Source organism: Saccostrea cucullata, unplaced genomic scaffold (genome assembly GCF_032062105.1).
Source record: "Saccostrea cucullata isolate Sc308-1 unplaced genomic scaffold, CSIRO_AGI_Scuc_v1 ctg9023, whole genome shotgun sequence".
In the NCBI taxonomy this organism is placed as follows: Eukaryota; Metazoa; Mollusca; class Bivalvia; order Ostreida; family Ostreidae; genus Saccostrea; species Saccostrea cuccullata.
The window spans coordinates 1-25,621 of record NW_026925077.1 but is presented as its reverse complement, the minus strand read 5'-3'; the positions used below and the strand labels follow the sequence as shown (position 1 = coordinate 25,621).

The window sequence follows — 25,621 nt, the reverse complement described above, 5'->3', positions numbered from 1 at the left end:
CAATATAACTTTACGAACATAATTATCTAAGTTGCATTAAGACATTTTACGATAATATTCTTTTAGGGGTCTCTTCTGGTGATACGTTCACGAAATCTACAACTGCCCATGTCCATAAGCAAACGACCAATTCCAAAAGCAGTGACTCAACGTCTGCTAGTCAGACGACAAAATCGTCACAACGCTCCAGCACAGGTAATATATTATGTTTCATTATTCTTTTTTTTTTGTCAAGGAATATACGCATTATATTGTAATGCAGTGCATTTACTAGAAGGAAAATACATATATGTATCAAAGAGGTTTATTTTAAAGCATTGCATGTCGATTCTGCTCATTTTTGCAACAGATCAGTTCCTATAGTTTGCCTTTCTTTTAATTTACTACAGAAACTCGAACTACCTCAATTAATACCCATACATCCGTCACCACTGCAGACGACCAAACCACAAAGGTCACCCATTCCACCCAAGAAACCACGAAAACCGTCACAGCTTACCCTCTGAGACCTAGTAGGCATTATTTATTACTGAAGATACTTTAAATTTATCTTTGGCTTACTTTAAGGTTATGTATAATGATCATTCAGACTAAAAGAAATTCTATTAAAAATTTCAATGAAATTTTGGAGTAAATGCAATTCCAGTGGTGATTTTTATCTTATTAGGCATATCGAACCAATAGCTTTAATTAACCTCTGCACTAAGTGTAAGGAATAAAAATTTAATACAAACTTCAATCTGTCTTTCCTTTAAGCTTTAACCGTCCAAACAAACAATATTGTATTACCATACTCAAAAGCTGTGCTTAGTGTCAGCTGTGTTACGATGTACGCCAGGCAATGGAGGGAGATGAGGATCTACCGTCAAATGGAGGGGGATTCCATCGTAAGCCTCGTTGTGGTCAAGTCAAACATGGGCTCACCGAACGTGGAAATAAGCCCCAACTTTACGTCCGAGATAAGCTACAAAGAGGATGCCTTACTAGTAACAATTCACTCCAAGGAAGTGGACTGCTCGTACCTTGGAAACTACACCTGTTTGTTGGCGCTCCCAGATGAAACTTACAAGAATACAACCCGAGTCCAAGGTACGTGAAGTTTTAACATTATTATTGATAATTTTAAATGATGAATTTTTAAAAAATGGTTGCGACAACTAAATGTTATTCAAAGTTGTGTATCAACATTCATTAATCAGTAGTTGGGGTAAGTCGCATTGTCTGTGTTAATTAAAACAAAAATAGATTTGACTCCTCTGATATCAATTACAAGGCATTTGTTTTGTAGAAAAAAAAATTTAAAAAGATGCACACACGCATACACAATTGCATCAAGGAACTTGGGCAATAAAGTAGTGCTATGTCCATGACCAACTCTTTAAAACTTGTTTTCTTTATTTAGTTCATAATCCATCACAGACGAATGAATAATTTTGTTAATCTCATTATTCATGAATGTTCTTCAAGATTTAGATCTTGACAAATATTATGCTTAACACGACAGATTTCCATGTTATTTCAGGAAAAAAATAATCAAATACCTATTCATTTTATAATTTAAGTTTTGATAAACATGCAAATCGTGTGATCTATCAAATAAAACAAACTATTTTTGAAGTTGATTTAAAGGTAGGCCTACAGCATTTCTTAATTCCACAGTGAAATCCAATTACAAAGCAAAAGTTGGTACCAAGATGCGGTTTTATTTTTTATTTGACTAACCACAATCTAACCACCTTTAGTTTGAAACATTTTAGTACATTTAGATTGAGGGAAATGAATAGTCAAAAATAAAAGGCATAACTTCTTTGGCAATGTCTTATGATCTATAAAATAATATTTTTTTTTAGATTTTAACCAACCTTACCCAGGGGATCGGTGAAAATCCTTTGTGAAGGAAATTAATTTTTCTCAAATGAACATTGTTTTTTCTGACTTAAGTCTTTTTTAGGTTACTGTTAAGGTCAAAATATGTTTTTCTTTTTAATTAATATTCGGACTTTCTTGTCACACAATAACTAATCTCTTCACATTGATGACTGATTATTAGAAACGAACGCAAGTATTCCGACCGAACAATGGCAATGCTTACACTGCAAGACGTGATAATTTTAAATCCGTTTATAGTACTCACATGTACATGTACGTTTAAATGCTACATTTCCTTACAAAAACATAACTTAATCGTAAAATGATTATTAATATTACTTTATCAAAATTATTTCTTCCTCTAGCTCTGAATAAAAAGAATTCCAAACCTAAGCTGACCGTTTCCACCAGTGTCGTGGAAGACAACACTGCCACTATCACGTGTTCTATGGAGCTGATTGAACCGAACGCCACCATCACTTACAAATTTCGCCCGCCTGGTCTGGACAAGTACTTTAACCTCAGTCTGAGCCCAAATATTACTCGGACGTGGACAGGGTGTTCTCTACTGATTGAGAGTACACTCACTATGGTATCTAAGATGCATGATAATGGATCTGTCTTTATGTGTGAGGTGACGACATATCGTAATAACGCCATCACTACATATACATCAGAAGCCGAATTTAACGTTATTCCAAGTAAGTAATCCATAAAAGATCATATCATGAATAAATTTCGAATAAGAATTCATTTTTTAGTGAAAAAAATTGTTATTTATTGGCGATGAGTTATTTGAAAGTTAAATTCCCTTTATTTTCCAGAAACTTATTGTGATGATAAGAATGCTTTCGCCATATACCCTCATCCCTACGAGACGTGCAATAGCGTCGTGTACTGTTATGTGAATGGTCCACAGGTGTACAAAATAAACTGTGGAGAAGGGTACTGTTACGACACGACTAAAACAAATTGTGTGAAGGTGGCTTCCACATCAGTGCCTAACACCACCCCTACCACCAACACCACCGTGGTGGAGACTCAAACAACGGGGCTGCCATTCGATTCCAAGGATATATAAATACCCAATACATGATGGGAAATATACTCTGTGTTATTACTGAGGTCATGTGGCAATTTTGAAAAAAAAACTAGAAAAATCAACAGAAGAGAAACGACAAGTTTTCTCTTTATCAAACCTCCCTCAAAAAAAGAGAAAACTTTTGAAAAATAATGTCTCCCTTGGGATTACGATTAATCATTGTGTTAAAATCACCTTAGCTGACTGTTAGTAGTCAACGTTATAAATTCAACAAACAAGAGCGATTGTATAAGAACGCGCTTGTCAGCTGACGGTGAACGTTCTTGTTTCTTCAAACCCGGAAATGTTGGAGTGATGAAGTTTATAAAGGTGAAGATCTTGTGTAATGTAACTTTGTTTTAAATTTAGCTCTTTCTGGACTCCTCAAAATCTATTCATCAACAAGTAATGCCATAAAACGTTGACTTATAAAGCAGACCAAGCAGACCGGAGAACAGGATCCTGTACGTAAATACAAGTCCCAGAAAAGTACATGGGTGACATTTATGGAGGAAAGCTGTGGATTTTTAAAATAAGCACGAATTAATCACAGCGATAGGTGGAAATTATGAAACATCAATGTCATAGACATCTCTCATATAGACTTTTCCTTTTTACCTTGATCATGCGTACCTAAAACTGTTAATTTATATTTACATATCTTGTCAAAATGAAATCCAGCTGTTTTGTAGTCCCGTCATTACTGTATGTTATGCATAAAGATTAGCAAACAAATATAGTTTGCACTTTATATTGTTTTTGCTGTTAAAATATGTATATGTGGCATCATATCAAATATAATTATGTCAGGGCTATGTACATATATTTTTTTCCCTGTATATCATAAAATTCTATTTTTTTTGTCATCAGTAATTAAAACACTTTAAAAATGAACGACGTTTAGATGTACACTGTACTTTATTTCAACTGATATACATGTACATGTATACTTTGATACAAAGTACAACTTCACATATTGGTGAACAGAAAAACATAAAAATTATCATCTTCATTTCATAGCATCTTCATAACAAAAACAGAATATAAAATTAATGGGAGAAAGAAAATAATCATATATATAAGACAAAAAACTGGAATCTATCCAACCAAACACTGTAACCGGTGTAAATGGATTTTAATGATAAAGCCAAGCTCAAGGAAAAACCCCAAAAATGTTTAACTTTCCTAAAAAATAACGTTCTAAATAAAGTTTTACCTATAAAAATACAAATAATGAAGGACAATTACGTTTTTGTCATTTAAAATCTGTTCTACAACCTACTAAATGCTTGCAAATGCACAAAGTAAACTCTGATTCTCAATCTTTTCACAGAGCAAGTTCAGTCTTTACATTATTTGACTCCGCCGTAGAATTAAGTAATCCTTTAGTGATTTCTAGGGTTTGGTAGATATCCAGTCCTTCACCTAAAAGACGTCATAAAAAATTGTAGAAAACTGATGATATGGTGACCGGAAAAAAAATCTTAGTCTGCATTTATAGAAGCATTACACGAAATATTGTATTAAACGAATAGACGAAGGACTTGTTTTTTCTTAAATATGATCGGCAAAAAACAATGATTTCATTTTTGAACAAGTTATGCTCATGTTATATGAACAATTACTATAGTTTAACATGATAAAATAACGACTATTACATTGATACAGTTTGTAGATTTGACTATTTATTTTGCTTACAAAGAACATGCGAAACACCGAATCTGATACATTTTCCTCCGCATCATAACTTCTGCCAAGAAAGAAGACCAGCAGCATATATTTACAGTTTTTTATATGGAGAGAGAAACAAACAAACCTGAATTTGAATTCTGTAAATAAGGCTTTTTCGATCCCACGTTATTTTTCGCCCGTACACACTTGCAAAAAAATGTTTCCCCGTTTTCAATTCGCCCAGACACAAAAGGGAAATGTTGATTTCTTTGGATTCGCCCCGTATGAAATTCGTGAATTTGTAACGAGAAGGGGATGCGAGGAAAATTTCCCTATGTACAGCGAAATCCACAGTGTTTGCATAAGTTTTCAGCTAAGGGTTTCCAAGAAATCTAAACATCCAATACCATTCTTTATGCATAAAATTGAATAAACAAATTTTGAATTGGAAAAAACGTAACTTTATGCGATTGTTTTGTTAAGGCCTTGAGGTGTTTTGTGTGCTACATAAATTACATGTATATTGTAATTTTTAAAAAAAATAGATAAAACAAACTTTTTTTTCTATACAATTAATGTTTAACATTTTAAAAGATGATTTAACATTTTAAGAGATGATTTGCTGACTATTTTATATGAACCACAGCACAAATCGCGCGGCAGCAATGATAGCAAATTACATGTACGTTAGTTATTCTCACGTGCTAGTTTTCTCTTCTGGTTTTCATAAATACCTTATAATATTGTAAATTTAACCTCAGTACATTGTCATTTGTCAACCACACAAGCTTACATAACGTTGTGGTCATGTAAAGATTTAATAAATTGTTTTTTTTAAAAGAAAGACGCAAACCGTTACATTTCTTTAAAATTTGAAAACAAGGACACTGTCGTGAACAAAAATACGTTCATTTAAATTTACTGTTTAAAATTTCAATGAAATAAACATTTAAAATAAATTTCAGTTTGCATTTATTATTATTCATTAATTAATGTATTTCAGGTTTTAAAAAAAGAGTTCTTGATATAGAATTTCTAATACATGATGGAATATTAATTAGCTGAAACATATTATTTTGGAAAAAGTTTTTAAGAAATTAATGCAAATGTCATGTACCAAATATGAAAAATTAGTATATGAGAGGTCCTGTAAAATAAAACTGTATTCATTCCAAGCACATCATTTTTTTTTCTTAATCTCCCTTCTTTCATTTTTAAGTAGTAAGCTCAAATTTCGACTTTTTTTATATATTAACATCTACAAAGGAAAAATACATACATGTAATATACAACTTTGAGAAGACTTTATCAAATCAGAAATGTTTCCATATCTCAAAGTTATTGAAAATGATAAAGTGCTTTAATGTGGACTATTGAAACTTGAAGTCTTCTCTGTAGAAATGGTGTGAAGCTTTTCTTATCATAAGACAATACCAAGTAAGTGTACATACAACTTTCCTGCATGCTCAATCACAAAAGAGAATCTAATAATCTCCATAAGTACAAATTAAAGCTCAAATATCAAAAATAGCTTTAAACTTGATTTACTACAGTAACTAAACTACTACACTAATATGTATGCCCAAATCTTAAGCAATCGACAAAGTTTCCTTTTCTTCATTCATTAATACAAAAGTTAAACAATAAAAGGTATGAAATATACACAATTACATCTTTAAGATGTTGATGCTAATCCTGATCCATACTTTGATTTCCAACCACTGGAGACAACATACAGAACCAAGATTGGCAAACAGGAACAAGATTTGATGAATGAAACATTAGTTTCAGCAGATTTCTAGAAGAACGCCCACTAATGCAAGTCAGTGTGTCATACAAAATTTGCATTCAGCATTGATTTTTAAAAAGCTCACACATGGCAGGTGGTCACTATATACACAAATTTTCTGGGGGTACAGATTGAAATGAGTATTAACTGTACACGTGGGAGACGTCAAATAAGGGAGACACAGAAATATTTTTTTAATATGGTTTAAAATGATTAAATCCAGGACTGTTTATCATGTATGTCAAATATGTATAAGGTCATGAAGTAAAGGCCATAAAACCACATGGAATGGAAGTAAAAGTTACGATTACTGGTATTGTCAGACAGTTAGTCTTTGCGTGAGACAGCTTTGACTGAATTTTTATTTGACCTGTCATACTGGTGACTGAATTCTTAGTAAAAATTTGTATAAAGAAAGAGAAAAAAAAATCTGGCCAATTTTTTTTTCTGTACTGAAGTTTTGGACCAATTTACGTAATTTAAATAAAACTGCAAAAATTTACCTAAAATTTACTTGTTAAAGAGTTTGTAAACTTGGAAAATGCATATACTGAGTTTCAGATAATCTGGGTACTGCATTAAAGCTCTCAATAAAATTGAGATGAGTTGGGCTGTACAGTCAGAGTTCAAAAAAACAAGAGGCCCATGGGCCACATCGCTCACCTGAGAAGCTTTGACCATTCTGTTCTTTACCAGATTTCCCCCTTGTAATACAAAATGTGACCCCACCCTACCCCACTGATCATAATTTAGACAATTTACAATCTACACTACCAAACGATGCTTCCACATAAGTTTCAGCTTTTAGTGCCCAGCGATTCTTAAGAAGAAGATTTTTAAAGATCTTTCCTTTATATTCATGTAAAACTTTGATTCCCCATTGTGGCCCCGCCCTATCCCCGGGGGTCATGATTTGAACAATTTAGAATCTACACTACCACAGGCTGCTTCCAAGTAAGTTTCAGCTTTTCTGGCCCAGTGGTTCTTGAGAAGAAGATTTTTAAAGATTTTTGAACAATTTAGAATCTACACTTTACCCCAAGATGCTTCCACATAAGTTTCAGCTTTTCTGGCCCAGTGGTTCTGGAGAAGAAGATTTTTTAATGACCCCACCCTATTTTTGTCTTTTCTTGATTATCTCCCCTTGTGAGGGGACTTAGCCCTTCATTTTAACAATTTAATAGCCATTCTCTGTAACCACTTAAACTTCGTTGCCACGCATGGTCACCGATTTTGATGAAACTTCACCCATGCTTAGTACTTGACACCAGAAACAAATGTCGAACAAAATATCGTTGCTATGTGTCTCGGTTGCTATGGCAACAGCCGGAAAAGTTTGAAAAATCGAGATTTTCAGCCACTTTAAATCTTGACTGTGGCTTAATAAAAACTACAAAAAGCAAACAAACCATTCTAACAAAAACAAGACACCTTGATGTCATTTTTACTGTAAAGAAACTGTTTAGAATATATGTCTAAGCAAGTGGTAACCAAGGTTACATTTGGAATACATTTAAAATGCTGAAATATGCTGAAAAACACTCCGTATTTACTAAAGGTAGGTGTTACATGCTCAAACTCAATCAACGACTTAAGAAAAACAATGAAAATGTTTGACCTTAAGTATATAAGTATAAGCAATATTATTCTATAAATAACTTTTCTGGTTGCCATGGCAACACAGTGTAACCATGCAAAACCAGTAACTAAGATTCGGTTAATGCTACTGTCTTGAGGAAAAACATGAAAATTCAAGACTGGCAAGTATGCATCATTAGGACCTTGCAACATCAAAACCATAAGAAAAATTGGGTATAATTGCTACATTGCAGTGTTACCATGGAAACAAAGTACCAGTGCTTAAAAGTGAATTATTTTTCGCTGCATTAAGAATTAAATTGCCATTTAATCAAGAAACAAATTAAAGGACTCAGCTTGAATAGTACTTATCTGTTAGAACTGAAGTTGAATATCATATATTGATAAAATTCGATGAAAAAAACAACACTGTTGCTATGGTTACCAAGAAGGGAAAATGTTCGATTTTGTGGACTTTATATCAATATTAAACCCTGTGTGCCAACTTCTTGCATCCACTTGGAGATTGGACGATGGTCAAAATTAAAAGTCAGATTAGCTGTTAATAAATATCAATCATAAAAGTTTTGGGAATCTACATTAAAAGGTACGTATCCAAGGAAAGAAAATATTTTTTGGGTTTTTAAGCATATATTTTCTGCTTATTTCCATAGCAACGCTCTATTTATAGAATGTAATCTGAATTTTTTCAAATGGGAAAACTAGGAACACACCAACATCTTTAAAAATTGATCATTAATTATGAGGAAATGTGCTTTTTTAAAAGATAGGATCAAATTTAAACATACAGATTGTTACTTTGAAGGCTCTCTGTGGTATAAAAACCTTGGCAACCATTGCCAACCAAAATGAAATATCATATTTTGTTAATGGTATATGTTTCAAGGTACTTTTTTCTATTATTAAATCACATTTCATCCCATAATTGCTTTTTATTTTTACCTGTATGACTTTATAAAATTCAATGAATATTTTTTTTTACTTTTGAATACTTTGTTACCATAGAAACGTATGTAATAGTTGATTTACCAAACATGTTTATCATGCATTTCAGACATCTAACCTTCAACTTTTGGAAACAGTCATTGCCAATTGTTTGCTTTGCCGCAAATGTTAACTATGGGGCTCTAAACATGTTAAAAAATGCCATTTTTCGAACTTTAAGACATGTTGCCATGGTAACTATAAAACATAGCAACCAATTTTTGCCTGATTTCAGTTTAGGGTATCAATGACTTTTATCGTAGAGAGTTTGGAGAAATTCTGAGACTATGCGTGCCACAGCTCCTATATAAAATTTCAAGTCGTTACAGAGAATGGCTCTTAAATTCCCCTTTGTACCAGTGGTTTTTGAGAAGTCGAAAATGTGAAAAGTTTACAGACGGACGGACAGACAACGGACAAAATGTGATCAGAAAAGCTCACTTGAGCCTTCCGCTCAGATGAGCTAAAAATACTATATGCAGGGTTATTTCCCCCTGTATAAGTTTCTTTCTTTTACACTTGCTAACAAATTTGCCATGTCTTAAATCTGCCCAGTCAAAGTTCTGTTTAAGAAATTCTACTATCTTTGAATTCCTCCTGTTTTAATTTTTTTCAAATGTAAGTAGGATGAAAAATGTGAAAATAAAATGGGGGCAAAAATTTCACTGCATGCTGTTTCTGTTTTGTTCTATAATTGTAAAGAAGTCATACATGTCCAAGAACGAATTCGATGTCGATATCGACGATATCGACAATATTATGTCGATATCATATCGATATCGATCGTGATGAGCACTATTAATTTGAAATACTTGGTACCATATATGAGACCATGTGTTATGTCGATGTCGTCAATATCGACAAAAACATAACGATATCGTATCGATCCTATTTGTAGAATTTATTTGAACAGTGAGGTATAACATAATTTTACAAGGTCCAAGTGATGTCAAATTCTTTCATTATTACCATGAATATGAAATTAAATGATGATAAGGAAAAGGTTAGTGGTTGTTATTGTTTTGGATTAGGTTTAGAGTAAGATGTTTGGTGAGGATAAAAGTTATTAAATATGTTTTAACAATTATGATTCGATATCCATACGATATCGTCGATATCGACGATATCGACAGTAAGGTAAACTTATTAATCAGAAAGTAAATATGCACAAGCGTTGCATGAAGAAACACAGAACTTATTGTCATGGGATATGTTAAAATAAAGACTTTGTATTTTTGTGAAGGTTGGTAAAGTAATATGTTTAACAATTATGATACGATATCGATACAATATCGTCGATATCAACGAAATCAATGGCAGGTACAATCTTCGTAACAGGAAATTAAACAAAAATACACATACAAAGTAACAGGGGCGGTACTTACAAAGGGCTGAGCAAACATGATTTGATATCAAAGCCACATCGTCGATAGACGATATCGACACCACAGGGAAAGTTGTATAAAAGATAGTTTTCAAGTAACACATGTTAAAATTACAATACTAGTATTGTAGGTGGAAACCATAATTCTTTGAACAATCATAATTCGGTATCGGCACGATATCATGGATATTGACAGTAAGGAAGACTTCTTAAAACAGAAAGTATTGTAATAAAAACAAAAGGGTAGAGAAATATTATACTAAACAATAAAAAAGTAATATGTCGATATCGTAACTATATACGTGTCTTGGACATAACTCAAAGAAGTAGAGAGCAAATAAGCACTTTTTAAATGTTCTTGATACAAACACCAGATAATTGATTCCTCAGTAACTAAATGGTCAGTGGTAAACCATGGCCAGTTTTATAAACCACACAGTATCTGAACATAGTGGAATTAATGTGATATTACTGTCCTTATATCAAAATGTTGAAGAACATCATATCAAGTTCTTGTGAACATTTTCCTTCATACACCTTTTGTTTTTATATAAAAGGTTTGAATTAGACTATATTAATGATACCAGACCCCCTCCTTTGGCTCTCCCTTCCTCTTATTTAATTTTATGCAACTAAAGCAAAGAAAGATAATTCTAACCTCCATTACAAAATAACTTGCATTTTAATCCCATAAATTAGGTATGTTGCATGAACCCTCCGATTGGTAATTGCATCAAAATCTGTTTTGTATGTACGTATACCTACATCTGTCCTGAAAAGTCTGGTTGGCAATGACATGTATGCACCCTTGAATGCCCTCTAAGAATGCATAAAATAACTGATATTTAACCTTTTGACCATTTCCTTTCTCTATGCAAACAAAGTCCACCACTTAATGTTGGACCAAGAAAAATCTAGAGAGCATGCATTTATGAATAGCTATGGTGGTGTTTATTAGCAGTAAACGTAGAAACACTTACCCATGGGGATATTGTAGGCCCTCTCCATACCACTAGGGTTAGAAGGGGTTCGACACTCCAGGTTTACTTCCTTCCTTAAGCACTGGTCTATATCCACTTTACTAAAGAAGGCCACCGACTTAAAAGAAAGGGAGGTATAAAGGTAAAACTGCATATCCATACGTAATCACTCTTTAAAAATAGCAAATTACATTTCCAACAGTTGCAGAAGACAAATGGAATGCTTTATGGTTCCTGATTACATGTAACATACACATTAAATAAGATGTCAAGTATTTTTGTTACCTGAGGTAAATTGTTCATTCCTAGAGCGTGAGCAAACATACACCTGGTTAGGAGGTTAGTGATGTGTAGGGCTAGGACTGCCCTGTACCGGTCCTTACTGGACACTAGGTACCGGACCTCATCATGGATACTGATGCTGAACCGGGCATCTATATCATACTGACTACAGAGCCAGTTCATACACACCAACATAAGGTGCAGGTAATCCACAGCCGAACTCTGTACTACCCAGTTAATACGACTTGTCATGAACTGAAAGTACACAATAATGATACTCTGTACCACCCAGTTAATACGACTTGTCATGAACTGAAAGTAGACAATAATGATACTCTGTACCACCCAGTTAATATGACTTGTCATGAACTGAAAGTAGACAGTAATGGTAATATAAGGTATGAAACTGATTTGTATTACACCATTTTATTCCTAATACAGAGAACATGGCTGATTGACTTACTTCATCTCCTATGACCTCTGGTTCTAACACTTTACTGATAGAGGCACTCAGTACAGGTGTCTTTGGAGAGGGGGACTTGGCTATTGATTCCAACATGTTGAACATCACACTCTCTCTAGCAGAAAATGTACAAGTTTATTATTATACTCTTTACAAAGATTTAAAGTGAGGTCTTTATATTATTCTAATTTTGTAAATAAATGAATATTATATAACAGGATTTTATTTCTATGCAGCTTGTAACACAAGCTTTGATTGGTTACAGAGTAAATTTCCATGCACCCGACTTGAGACAGGGCTAAATAAAACGCGACTTCAAAATGCATAGTTTTTCTATAATAAAAAGCAAATGACAAGACAACACGATGCATTGTAGTATGTAGAAATATTAAATCTTTTCGATAGGTTGAGACATAGTTCATTAGACTCTGATGTTTACAAAGAATTTTTATGGGTACATATGAAATAAATTCGTTATCCAGGTCCAATCACTATCAAGGTTATACAGGGATTTACCCCTGGTCTTGATTGAACCTTGTTGTGAGGTGTGTTGTATCTGTATTGTTTCATCATGTCTATTATTAGTAACATTAAGTTTCTTGAACATTCCAGAGTGGTCAACATGCTCGGTCATTTTTTTAAGAACATTCTTGAACTTTGTGTATGTCCAGAACTTTCCAGTAATATCATGTACTTACAACTTCTAAAATTTTCTAGATTTATAGTACTATATAAATACCCTGTCAATTCGATGCATAAATAATAATTGTCATATAATCACCATTGATGTACAAGTAAGACTGGCTTACAAAGAGTCTGGGATATATTTCACTGGAACATTGTTGCAGCAACGGACACTCTGATGTATGTATTTTTAGATTCTTGCTAAGTTTGTACTTTATGTTTGATATATTTATTATATATTACTGTAAATAAATTATTGTTAAGTTTAAATTGTGTTATTGATCTTTGCTGGCATTTCGGGTTATTCTGACCCATAACAGAATTGGGGGCTCGTCCGGGATAAAGAATTTCTTGCACTTTTGCAGTTTATTGTCAGAATTTTTTTTTATTGAACCGTTAAATTTGATTATAAGCCAGCAAAAATCAACATGGTATTTTCAGTCACTGACTTTCTTAGTTCACCAAGTGTTCAGGTTTTTGATACGTTAAAAAAGGATGACTTGATCGCATTAGGTTTGCATTTTGGGTTAAATGTTAAATCCTCTCAGAGAAAGCAAGACATTAGAATTAAGGTTGCAAACAAACTAGTAAAAGAAAACATCTTTGAAAAATACGATCTTCCAGAATATACAGTTAAATCAGAGTTAGGCTCTTATAAAATGGCAGAATATCAGTTTCAATTAGAGTTAGAGAAAATGCGATTTGAAAGAGAAAAATTAGAAAGAGAAGAACGAGAGCGTGAACGAAAATTTGAATTAGACAAATTAGAAAGACAAGAGCACTTTGAGTTAGAGAAATTAAGATTACAGCACCAACCAGAACCGTCATTTGTCAAGAATGAATTTGACGCAGCAAAAAATATTAGGTTAGTTCCGAAATTTCAAGAAAAATCTGTAGACAAATATTTTCCCTAATTCGAAAAAGTCGCAGAGAATCTTAAATGGCCACAACACGTTTGGTCAACAATGTTACAAAGTGTACTGGTTGGCAAAGCAGCTGAGGTATACTCTGCGCTAGGGGTAGCTGAAAGTTCAGACTATGAGAAGGTCAAAGCAGCAATATTAAAAGCATATGAATTTATAGTACCTGAAGCATATAGACAAAAATTCAGAAAGTATAGGAAGTTTGATAATCAAACATTTGTTGAATTTTCACGAGAGAAAGAAGATTTATTCGATCACTGGTTTAGATCTACGAAACTTGATAAAACTTTTGCTAATTTGCGCCAAGTCATCCTGGTAGAAGAGTTTAAGGAATGTGTTCCTCAAGATTTGAAAACACATTTAGAAGATAAGAATGTGAAAACTCTTGAAGAGGCAGCAGTCATATCTGATACTTATGCTCTGTCTCATAAAAAGAATTTTGTATCAAGATCACAGACTAGCAGTAATTCTACCAATTCAGGTTCAGGGTCTCAGTCTTCCACAAGTCTCCAGTCTTCATCCCAAGGTGGTTTTAAGTCCGGTCCAGGACGTGTTGAAGGATCTTCTGGAATAGGGTCGCTTCCTACTTGTAGTTATTGTAAGAAAAAAGGTCATCTGATCAGTGAATGCTTTAAACTTAAGAGAAAAAATGATTTTGATAAAACTCAACCACACGCTTGTGCGGCAGTTAGAGGTGATAGAGAAGTCTTAGTTTCGATTTGTTCTGACACTCCTGATGTCCAGGGTTCACAGTTCAGTTCTATTGATTCTATGGAGGATTATAAGCCCTTTATGTCTCAGGGATTTGTTTCACTCGGTGACTCTAGCGAAATAAAACCTGTCCAGATTTTGAGAGATACTGGTGCTGCACAGACGTTATTGTTAGAGGGCGTGCTTCCTTTGTCTGAGCAGACTTCTACTGGTGGGTCAGTTTTATTACAGGGTGTGGAGCTAGGCGTCATTGATGTTCCCCTGCATAGAATTAGTTTGAAGTCAGATTTAGTTACTGGACCTGTTATCGTAGGTGTTCGACCTACTCTTCCCGTTCCAGGCATTTCTTTGTTGTTAGGCAATGATTTAGCTGGTGGGAAGGTTGTACCTGATCCTATAGTTTGTGAGAAAATCACTTCCAATGTCATGTGCGATGATGAAGATGATGACATTTATCCAGCCTGTGCTGTTACTAGAGTGATGGCCAGAAGACGAAAAATGGAGGCAGACTATACTCAAGCCTTTGACGAGACGAATTCCTCTGTTGATATTGATTTGAATGACACTTTCTTATCTGACCTTGATGGCACTCAAACAAGCATGGAACCATACAATATCAAGAAGCAAAAGAAGAAAGAACTTTTACCAAAATTTGGTGGTGAGGATGATAAGTTGCATCCACTAGTTAGCTAAGGCAAGGACATCCTCAGCCGAGAACGTTTACTCTCTGAACAACATAAAGACCCAGATATCATTCAACTTAGTAAGAGGGCACTTCCACCAGAAGAGGCTACTAAAGTTGGAGAATGCTTCTATATGAAAGATGGCATCCTTATGCGAAAATGGCGACCATCTGACGCTTCTCCAGATGAAGTGTGGCGTGTTGTTCACCAGATAGTGGTCCCAGCTGCTTATCGTCGAGATGTCATGAGTTTAGCTCACGATACACCTATGGCTGGTCATTTAGGTATCAATAAGACTTATAATAGGATTTTGAGTCATTTCTATTGGCCTAAACTAAGAAAGGATGTTTCGAAGTTTTGCAAGTCATGCCATGTCTGTCAGATGGTAGGTAAACCAAATCAGAAGATACCATCTGCTCCTCTCCAACCCATTCCAGCTTTTGAAGAACCGTTTAGTCGAGTATTGGTGGATTGTGTAGGACCTTTGCCTAGGACTAGATCTGGGAACCAGTATTTACTTACCATTATGTGTACATCCACTCGATTTCCTGAAGCCATACCTCTTAGGAATACAAAGAGCATAGTTAAGGCCCTAACCAAGTTTTTCAGTTTTGTAGGAGCACCCAAGGCAATTCAGTCGGATCAAGGCTCAAATTTTATGTCTGGGTTGTTCCAGCAAGTCATGCATGAGTTGGGTATAAGGCAATATAGATCAACTGCTTATCATCCTGAGTCCCAGGGAGCGCTAGAACGTTTTCATCAAACCCTAAAAACAATGCTGAAGACCTATTGTTACCAGTATGAGAAAGACTGGGATGAAGGGGTTCATCTTGTACTATTTGCTGCACGAGAGGCAGTCCAGGAGTCTCTTGGGTTTAGTCCTTTTGAATTGGTGTTTGGTCATACGGTTAGGGGTCCTTTGAAATTGTTAAAGGAAAAGTGGCTGACTGAGACTAGTGATCTTAATCTTTTCGATTATGTGTCTGATTTCAAAGAAAAACTTTACAATGCTTGTAAATTAGCACAAGAAAATTTGAAGAATTCTCAGTTGAAATGAAAATGTGGTATAACAAAAATGCCAGAAATAGGGTATTTAAACCAGGTGATAAGGTTCTTGTATTTTTACCTATTCCTGGTCATCCTTTACAGGCCAAATTTTATGGCCCTTATGAAATTGAAAGCAAGATTAGTGATGTAAACTATGTAGTTAAGACACCAGGTCGACGTAAAGAGAAACGGGTTTGTCACATTAACATGTTAAAAGAGTATTTTGAAAGGTGTGACCAAAATTCTGTAGAACCAGTTTCCACTTTGGCCAATGCTAAGACTGTTCAAAATTGTATTGAAAGTGATACGAGTGTAGAAATGTAATCAGAGTGTCCGTTTGAAAAACTCAGAAGTTTTGGCTAATTTGGATGCTAAACTTGGACATTTGAACATTCACCAAAAAGAACAAGTTAAAAACTTGACGAGTGAGTATCATCAAATCTTTTCGGATGTTCCAAAGAAAACTAATGCAGCTTGTCATGATGTCATAGTGGGTGACACTCTGCCTATCAAACAACATCCGTACCGTCTTAATCCAATAAAATTGCAGTACCTAAGAAGGGAAGTGCAGTACATGTAGTACATGTTGGACAATGACATTATCGAACCTAGTAAAAGTAACTGGAGCTCACCATGTATTCTTGTACCAAAACAGGACGGTACCTACCGATTATGTACAGACTTTAGAAAGGTGAATTCTGTTACCAAAACTGATTCAAATACTTAGTCGTATAAGCACTATTGAAATATAAATGGGATATATTTTCACTGGGACACTGTGTGCAGCAACGGACACTCTGATGTATGTATTTTTAGATTCTTGCTAAGTTTGTACTTTATGTTTGATATATTTATTATATATTACTGTAAATAAATTTTTGTTAAGTTTAAATTGTGTTATTGATCTCTTTGCTGGCATTTCGGGTAATTCTGACCCATAACAACCTGTATAACTAATAATATATACATAGATGATAAAACTCATATTTTGCTTCAAATATGGGATTTGTAAGTTGTTCCTTTTTTTTTTTTTACTTTTTTTTTGTTGAATGAAACATTACATAAATGTTTATTTGTATACTAATAGTTTTAAATTCTTGGATATATGATTTTTTTTCTTCAAATCTCAAAAGTTGTGGTATAAATTGAATGTGCTGAACACTGTCTTTGATCACTTATGAAATCAATGTGAATTAAAGTTATCTGCGGATGACTTAACAATAACTTTGCAGTCACTGGACAACCTGATTCTATACGTACAGCCTCAATAAAATGTGAATTGCACAATGTTAGATAACAGAAGACATATGAAGAAAAACATCATCAGAAATATAGTCCAAGATATCTGTGACATAGTCCTTATATTTGATCAGTTTTCAGAATATTTTACTTACAAAAAGTACTCTCAATGTAAACAATATGCAATAATTAGACCTACATGTATATAAAAACTTACGTCCCTCCTTCCCACTGCCTCAGATCTCGTTTCCTGAAATTTTTGAAATTTAAATACATGTACATGTTTACTCAAAATCTGAGAGAATAAAAAAAAGACGAAAATAAAACAGTTTTGCAGGTTATACGTACAAATCAGAAAAACATGCATACTAGATAATGTTTTCTAAGTATGAATAGAAACTTCCTTAATACCTGACCTTTAAGGTATATACTATAATGTTTTGACATATTTATAAACAAGTGTCCTTGCTGCCTACCTTCTTCCTTTGGTTGTTTCGTACAGTTTCTTGGCTTTAGCAGCAGCTTCTATTGGGGTCAGATTGTGATTAAAATTCATCAGCAGAGTCTCTGCAAACTTCTGTCCAGCCCCATATATACGACCATAGTTTAATATCTACAAGGATCAAAACCATATAGAGGATAGAGGACGCAAATAAAAAAGTGGACTGATGAATCGATACATTTTTAAGGCATATTCTGGTTGTCAATGATGTGTATATCAAATTTCCAAAATATTAATAAGGCAATTCAAATTTCTTTCCTTTTACTATCACCCTTATGAATTTATATATTTTTTTGTCACTTTATAAGACATTATTTGAGTATTAATAATGCTTCATAATAGAAAAAACTTTGAATGAAAAAATTAAACTTCAATATGCAATTTAAAAAGAAATTAAAGTAACAAAAATTCCATATCCACATTTTTAGACATCCTTTTTTACAAATGAATACTTCAATCAATTAATAATAACAGACCAGATGAAAACTTGTAAATCAAAAACAATGCAAGAAGTAACATGTCAGCTGCCTACAATAAAATACCTATAAAAACAGAGCAATCTAATAATTCCGAGATCCCAGTTTTGTCCCGGAGCACCCCACCTTAGCATGATCTCTGGTGATTCCAGCTGTCTCTGCTGTTTTACTGTGTAAGTCTGTTTTGTCATTTTTATTTCCTTGTAGTGTCATCCAACCAAATGGGGTAGAACCTATAACAGAGAAATGAACAATGCAAACTATAAATTATCTTACACTGTATGGAACATTATACATTATTTCATCATTAAACCATTACCTATTCATTATTTTCCATGATATCTTATTGATTAACTTTTTTTTTGAAGGTGCATAAGGAGATGCACTTGGAAGTACATATTACTGTGCATTTAAATCAAAAGACACTGTGTTCTCAATATAAATTGTATTCAAGAAAGAAGACTTCACACTGATTTAAATACCACCTACCATGTATCTTGTATTTGGAGTCACCAATAATGGCTGCAATCCACAGTTCCTGGGAGTCCACATCAGCCCCCACAAAATGGTACCCTGGGGGAGACTGGATCATCGACTTCATTTCACTGCCCACCCTGTCAACCTGCAAGGTCACACAATTCTTATATGGCTTTCTTCTAAACCTTCTTTTATAAATCTATCATAATCATGCACGAGACAGAGAAAATATTTAACAAATGTAAAACAAATGCATGCAATGTGATAAACAACTTCATTTTGTAAAATTTGGTGGGGGAGATTTAATCATATGATACTTTACATTATTTAATAAGTAGCTCTAGATATACAGAATAAGTCTTTTACTTACATAAGCATTGCTGGCTGTCATCCATGTCTTCTCCACAGCTCTCCTTGTGATGGTTCCAGCAGGAATAACCCGGGGAATGATGGCTCCATACGAATCATTAACATCATAACTCGGGTCTCTGACAAATACCCAAACAGAACCATGTTTATCAGTAGGAAAATATCTCCTTCATATTGATCGATAGACCTCTTACCCAAATCATTCTCAGGAACCAAGTGGAAGAAAAATCAATGATATGTTCACCTTCAAATGTTAAAGTTGGGTGCTGATGAAATATTTTTTCGTAATGATTAAATCAATTTAGGTTTTATAAACACTTATTGGTGAAAAGGGGAAAAATAAATGCTATGTTCATCTGGAATGTTAATGCAGAAGAAATAATATTTCAAAGAGAAATCAGAATTATTTTTGTACCTTGTAATAGTGTCTGGTAGATCTTCTTCATTCAGTATTACTGCCATCTGTCCCCTGTAAATTAACAACAGACTCTTCATAAATAAAAAAGTTGTTATATCACTTTTCATCTTTAAATTTTATCTGTTTAACCAAATTTTAATACATTGTGCTCAAATGTTTTAAAACATTTCATCTAATCTTTATAATCCAACTGACGCGATTCGGTCTTTGTTTTTCTGCCAGTAGGAGCACATCTTGGTCAGTTTCAGCACGGTCTCTGCCGTCACTAGGAGGGACTTGAGGACACCTGTCTCTATCAGAGGAAGGAAGTCCTTAGACAGGGGGTTACCCACATTGCTGCCTTTACCGTCCTATAAACAGTCATCAAAATGGTTTAATCAAGATCAGTCCAACTTTATCCCAACATTTCTCAGTTTCTTTCAACTAGAAAAAAAGACTTCTTCATATTACAGTGTACTTTTTAAAGAAATGTAAAATGCTTTCATGTAAGAGATATTGATTCAACCTCACTCGAACCACAACATGTCACACCTTGTTATCATTTGTACAGTACCTTGTGAGGCAATTTTTGGAACCAACAGCCTGGAATCCCAATATCATACTTTGTTTCTTTTACCTGTTGAATAAAGATTCTTTACAGTGACATGAAAAAGATATCACTTGTTTGCTATTATTTTTTAAGCAAAATGAAATTTGATCTCATTGCAATTAAAACTGTTGAAATCCCCCATTGTCTGAAAACTATCAGATTTACCTCTAGAATGTCATCTTTTTTCTTGGCCTGTTTTTTGATGCCGGCCTCATCCAGATGTTTAGCTCGTTCATTCCACTCCATGTCATTTTTTGCCGTGTTTAACATCTTCTCCATTTCATTGTCAGTCATCGGGACAAGCAACTCTTCTGACACTGGTTCCTTACACATCTTGAACAAGTTCCTTGAAATAAAATCAACACAATGTCAGAAAAATTATTTTTTTATTTATACAAAATTTTATACACAAATAAAAGTCAATGGTATTGGGCAGCAGGAAAAGCCTATTTTACTCTCCTCTCCCAGGAAAAATTAGGATTAATGCATATGAAAAATAAAACATTCAAAGGCAAAGTGACTGTTACATGTAGCTTCATTTTCAAGATCTTACAAACCTCATTTTTTTAAATGCATTGAATTTATACTTGTGGTTAATTGGTATACTTTATACATGTGCATTATCTTTTAACATAGGTAATAATGTAAGCATGTAAATTCATGGTAACAAATCAAAACACTTCAAAACACTTTACATGATGGGGAAATTTGACATGTGCCCTTCAGCCATGGCTAACTTCTGTCTATCAGCTGCAGCCTTGTGTTTGTCAGGGATTAAAAATCCCCAGCCATATTTTGAATCATAATGAAGGGGGTAGCCCTTGTAGGTCATTCTTAGGAGCTTAGGGGTGATACGTCTTGAAGTGGTGATAAGAGAGGGACCTGGCTTCCAGTCATTAGCAGTCTTCCTGGGGCATAACTCTCTGTACCAACTAAAGAATAATGTAAAGTAACCAGTGTGAATAAGTACGTTTGAGGTTTTCCAAATTTATAAAATTGTGTGTGTAATCCAGTCTCATAATTTATGGCCTTCCTTTGACTTTCATTTAACATGAATTATGCATTCTCATTTGCTCTCATTCATAAACACTTTTTAAAACATTTTGCATTCTCAGTTAACTTATCTGAACTTTATTCCATTTACACATTATCTGCTCTTAATTATTTCAGTCAACTCATATTCATCACTCTCAAATCCCTCTTTTGAGTGAACATAATAAGAATTCAGTCAGAACAATTCAGTGTTTCCATTCACATTCACTCAGATTGCTCATTGTTTTTGCCATTCACTCTCAGTGTGTTTACGTATCTTTAGGAATATTAGAATTTACAGACTGTAGAATATGACTTACGCAGGATATCCAATCATGTGACGGCCAACCTTGGGTATTCTATCTTTTGTTCCCAGGATTTCTTCAAGCACTTGTTCTGGTGTTTTATCCTTCATTACATATCATAAATATTTACGTACACAATATCAATTTACTACCATACATAGTCTTTCAAGTCAGGAAGTTTCAAAGTTAATTACAGTTCAGTTCTGAATCTGGAAATCCCTACCTTATTGGTATCCTTTGGCTTCTTTTTTGGTTTGTTTAGCTTATATTCATTAACAGTCCAGTCTAGATCCCATAGCCAAAGGTCATCTTCATATCTACAAAACCATTAAATGATACCTTTAAAAAATGTATTGACATAATGTTTATTGCTAATAAGGCAAATTTGTATTTACCCTAATAGTATGCAATTCTGATCAAAATGTAAAAGAATCTGTTATTTACCATGTTTGAGTTGTACATATCATAGATCTGTAATTCCCATCAAAATCTATACTTATACTCACCAATACAATTAAGGCTTGCTTAAAAAACAAATTTAAACCTCATAGTTTATCCAATCTACCCTCATTACTTTCCTCTGAGTGCTTTAATATCTGCAAAAAGTACCTGTTGTCATGTAATAATTCACAGGCCTCGTTTGCTAGCTTTTGGAGCAGTCGAGAAAGTTCGTTCTGAAGGTCATCATACACAGCATCTGATTGGTTAATATACCTCTCCCAGTTTTGATTGATAGGTAAGTAGGCTGTTCCCATCTCCATCATTCCTGATAGAGTCACTGGGTTTGGAAATCTTAAATGAGTTTTACAATCAAAGACATTTTAAGATTTTTTTTAAATGCATGTATATGCTATAAAATTATGATTTCATTCATGACAGTGACCTTCACAACATTTTGTCCATTCAACTTGTTATTAAAAAAATATCAAAGTATTAAAGACAAGTAAAACTATACATTACTTAACAATCAATGCTGAATAAAGTTTTAATGCCAATCTTTCCACTTATTAGAAGCTGGGCAAAATTTACCGCTCAAGAAATTGTGGCCAGACTTTTCTAAAAACATGTAGAGTTGCTTCCACGTCACCAGCACAATATGAACACAGTTCCTATTGAAACAGTAATATAATATTATTAATAGTAAATGAAAATAAGATGTTTATAAACTTTTGCTTCAAGATCATACAATGGACTACTAGCTGGTATACTGCTTCATTTAATCAGTGTTATGCCTTTGTTCAGACTTGGAATGAAGTTTTTTCTCCTCAATGTGTGTACATGTACAATCAATTGCACACATCAACAGCAAATTTTCAGTACTCTTCTTAGTTTTATCTACATAACATGTGTAAGCAGGGACAGGGAGAATCACCTGGAACATTTCCCTGACGTCTGCCATGTTACCCTTCACGAACACGTCCCTGGTGGCTTTCTTCAGAGATCCCCCCCCGCAGTGGTGCTGGTATACATCATTCAGATTATTCATAGTGCTCTCACTGGTCCAAGTATTATCGACCTAAAACACAATCATGTACATGTAAATGTCATCTTTAAGTCAGCAGACAAAAACACACATCTGCAAAAGTTCACTGCACTGTTTATACTGAGAAACATTAAAAATATGACAAAGTATAATTAAAACTTCATAGTTGCAGTTACAGTGTATCTATAAATAAGAGTGATAATCGCATAATTAAAACAAAATTTTACTCATATTGTCTTAGAAATATGTGTTCATTTAATTTCTGGAGGGCAATGTTCATGGGAAAGCAAAATTTTCTTAATTTGTGGGAACGTAATTTTGTTCATAACTCGTATATAAGCAGATTCATTGGATAAATACGTTGACAAAATACTTGTTCATGGGGATGTAAGTTGTGGATAAGGGTGACCCACAATAATCCACAAACATGTATTGATGATTCCCAACATTTTCCTTTTTAGAATTCTTGATTTAACAAAGTTACCATTTCCCTCCTGGAGTGCTTCATCTCTATGTACTCTCTGACATCCTTTCTATTTGTTGCCTTCTTGCTGGACTGGAACAGAACTTGTTGGAAGCTGGTCATACCACACACAGCAATGTGAAGGGACATGGTGTCCAAAAAACGTAATCGAGATTTCTTTTAATAAAATAAAAAAAAATTATTTATTATCATGATCACATGTATTCTCAGTTCTAAACAACTTAGATGATTTTTATTTACATTTTTAAGGCTGTAGGAGTGAACAAAAATGTTTGCAAATTTTTTAATTAGAATTTTCCATAATAAATATTAGGCAATTCCCTTTAATGCTACCTTTATATAATACTGCTCCTTGATGAATGATCTGTCGAAGCCTACATTATGACCAATCACTACCTTCTTTCTACTTCCTTCTACATTTGAACTGTGACTCTGGGATGCTGACTCTAATGGAATCAGGTCACAGGCCTGTGGATTTTTAGTCCATCGGAATTTATCTTTCACTACTGCCTCTGAGCACCACGAATACCTGTTACATGTAATTCCAAGAAGTTTAGAGGATTGTTCAAAATAATGTACATGTACAGGTGTAAAAGTTAAGCAAACTTTTTCCTCCTTTTGACTAAATTTCTTATTAAATATGCACCCAAATTAAGATGAATGCTGTAAAAGAAGGTGTATTTACATCATGATTTCTTTAATTCATGCATATTTGAATTGTAAATAAATGGAATCACCAAATATAATGCAATTTTACAAATACTTATAAAGATCAAATCAAAACGACAGAACTGACAATCATTTCTTTGAAAAGGCTCTTTCAAAAAAGGATAATAAGATTAAAGAAATCACAGCTTGCAGGTTGGAACAACAGACCAGTTTGTTGGGGAGAGAGCTGTTGCCAGGGTTGGATAATGTCCCTCCTGTACCAAGATCTCAACGTCAAACACCAAGATGTCCTCCTCTGGATATTCCACTGGGGTGCCCTTCCCTGACTCAGCATCATACTTTGTCCAGCCTGCCCTCTGGGACCATTTCTAGGTATATACAAAATTATCCATTGATCAGCATACTTGAGGATATGTACGTCTCCCATTTGATTTACATTTAAAAATACAAATGCAGGTGCATGTAAATAAACTATTTTTTTATTTTCTTGGCGCATGCAAATATATTAAGCTATCTAAGGAAAAAAGAATGTGTTTTCAGAGATGGAAATATTTTAATTACCGATATATATTTGCCTTCTACAAATCAATAAATTAATAACCCCTCGTAACAGAGTTGGAGAGTGCACCTAAATTGTTTTAATAATCTATTTCAAGTGTGTCTGAGAAGTATGAGCAATGCTTGAAAATATTGTCTTACTGTAAGAAATTCAATAAACCCATGGTGTTCTAATGTTAGGTTTACCTTTGGTTTGGCTGGAACTGGTTCCCACATTAACTCTTTTGTGAGCTGTACGTAGCCATCCAGCTGATGGTTAGCAATGTTGTAGAAGTGTTCCGTGACTGACTTCCCATGAAGTGGGGGGAGTTCCACCTTAACCTCATCCAACACTGCTGTCTCTTTACCCCACAAACCATGCTTCAACAGATTTTTCTTGATCTCATCCAAATCATTGGAGGTTTCTCCCTCTAAAAATCATCAGTTAATATGTCACTAAATATAATGATTAAATAGAAAAGTACATAATAATTGTCAAAAAAGAATAAACTGAATAGATCTATTAACTGAATTTCCTAATTAAAATTTCAATGAAAGACTATGAAATTTGTTTAACATTAATAATGATTATAATTGATGGCTTGCACCATTCAAAGAATCAGATAAATTCATTTTCTGGAAATTGCTGTACAGAGTTATTACTAAACTCTACTTGTATTTATATAAACAATTCACCTGTGGAATTTATGTTGGGGAAAATCTGTCGATGAAGATTTTCTGGCAACAACTGAATTTCAATTTCATTCACCTGGGGCTTGAATGCACCTAAATTTTTTGTCGTTATGGAACTGAACTGAAGTGTGTTGACCCAGCATTCATAATGGGTTAAAGAAACTCTTCTTTTTTCTGACCATTTCTTCAACAACCTCC

The 25,621-nt window shown here is 34.0% G+C and overlaps 2 protein-coding genes across 2 annotated transcripts; one reads left to right on the top strand and one right to left on the bottom strand.

Moving 5' to 3' along the window:
• Positions 1-66: 66 nt before the first annotated feature.
• Positions 67-3,583, top strand: LOC134268009 (uncharacterized; the record flags this gene model as incomplete). Its single annotated transcript, XM_062750216.1, has 5 exons — positions 67-195; positions 390-512; positions 757-1,089; positions 2,235-2,570; positions 2,694-3,583. Coding segments are annotated over 5 exons (1,178 nt in total), but the record flags the coding sequence as incomplete, so codon positions are not given.
• Positions 3,584-4,010: 427 nt separating this feature from the next.
• On the bottom strand, positions 4,011-25,616 carry LOC134268010 (DNA polymerase subunit gamma-1-like; the record flags this gene model as incomplete). The annotated part of the gene is made up of 24 exons (XM_062750217.1): positions 4,011-4,375; positions 11,358-11,475; positions 11,643-11,894; positions 12,103-12,217; positions 17,607-17,639; positions 17,866-18,002; positions 18,494-18,600; positions 18,857-18,989; positions 19,215-19,332; positions 19,629-19,682; positions 19,827-19,981; positions 20,185-20,247; positions 20,386-20,566; positions 20,916-21,152; positions 21,573-21,661; positions 21,781-21,874; positions 22,167-22,349; positions 22,587-22,666; positions 22,930-23,073; positions 23,525-23,680; positions 23,858-24,053; positions 24,401-24,561; positions 24,938-25,161; positions 25,427-25,616. Coding segments are annotated over 24 exons (3,318 nt in total), but the record flags the coding sequence as incomplete, so codon positions are not given.
• Positions 25,617-25,621: the final 5 nt, after the last annotated feature.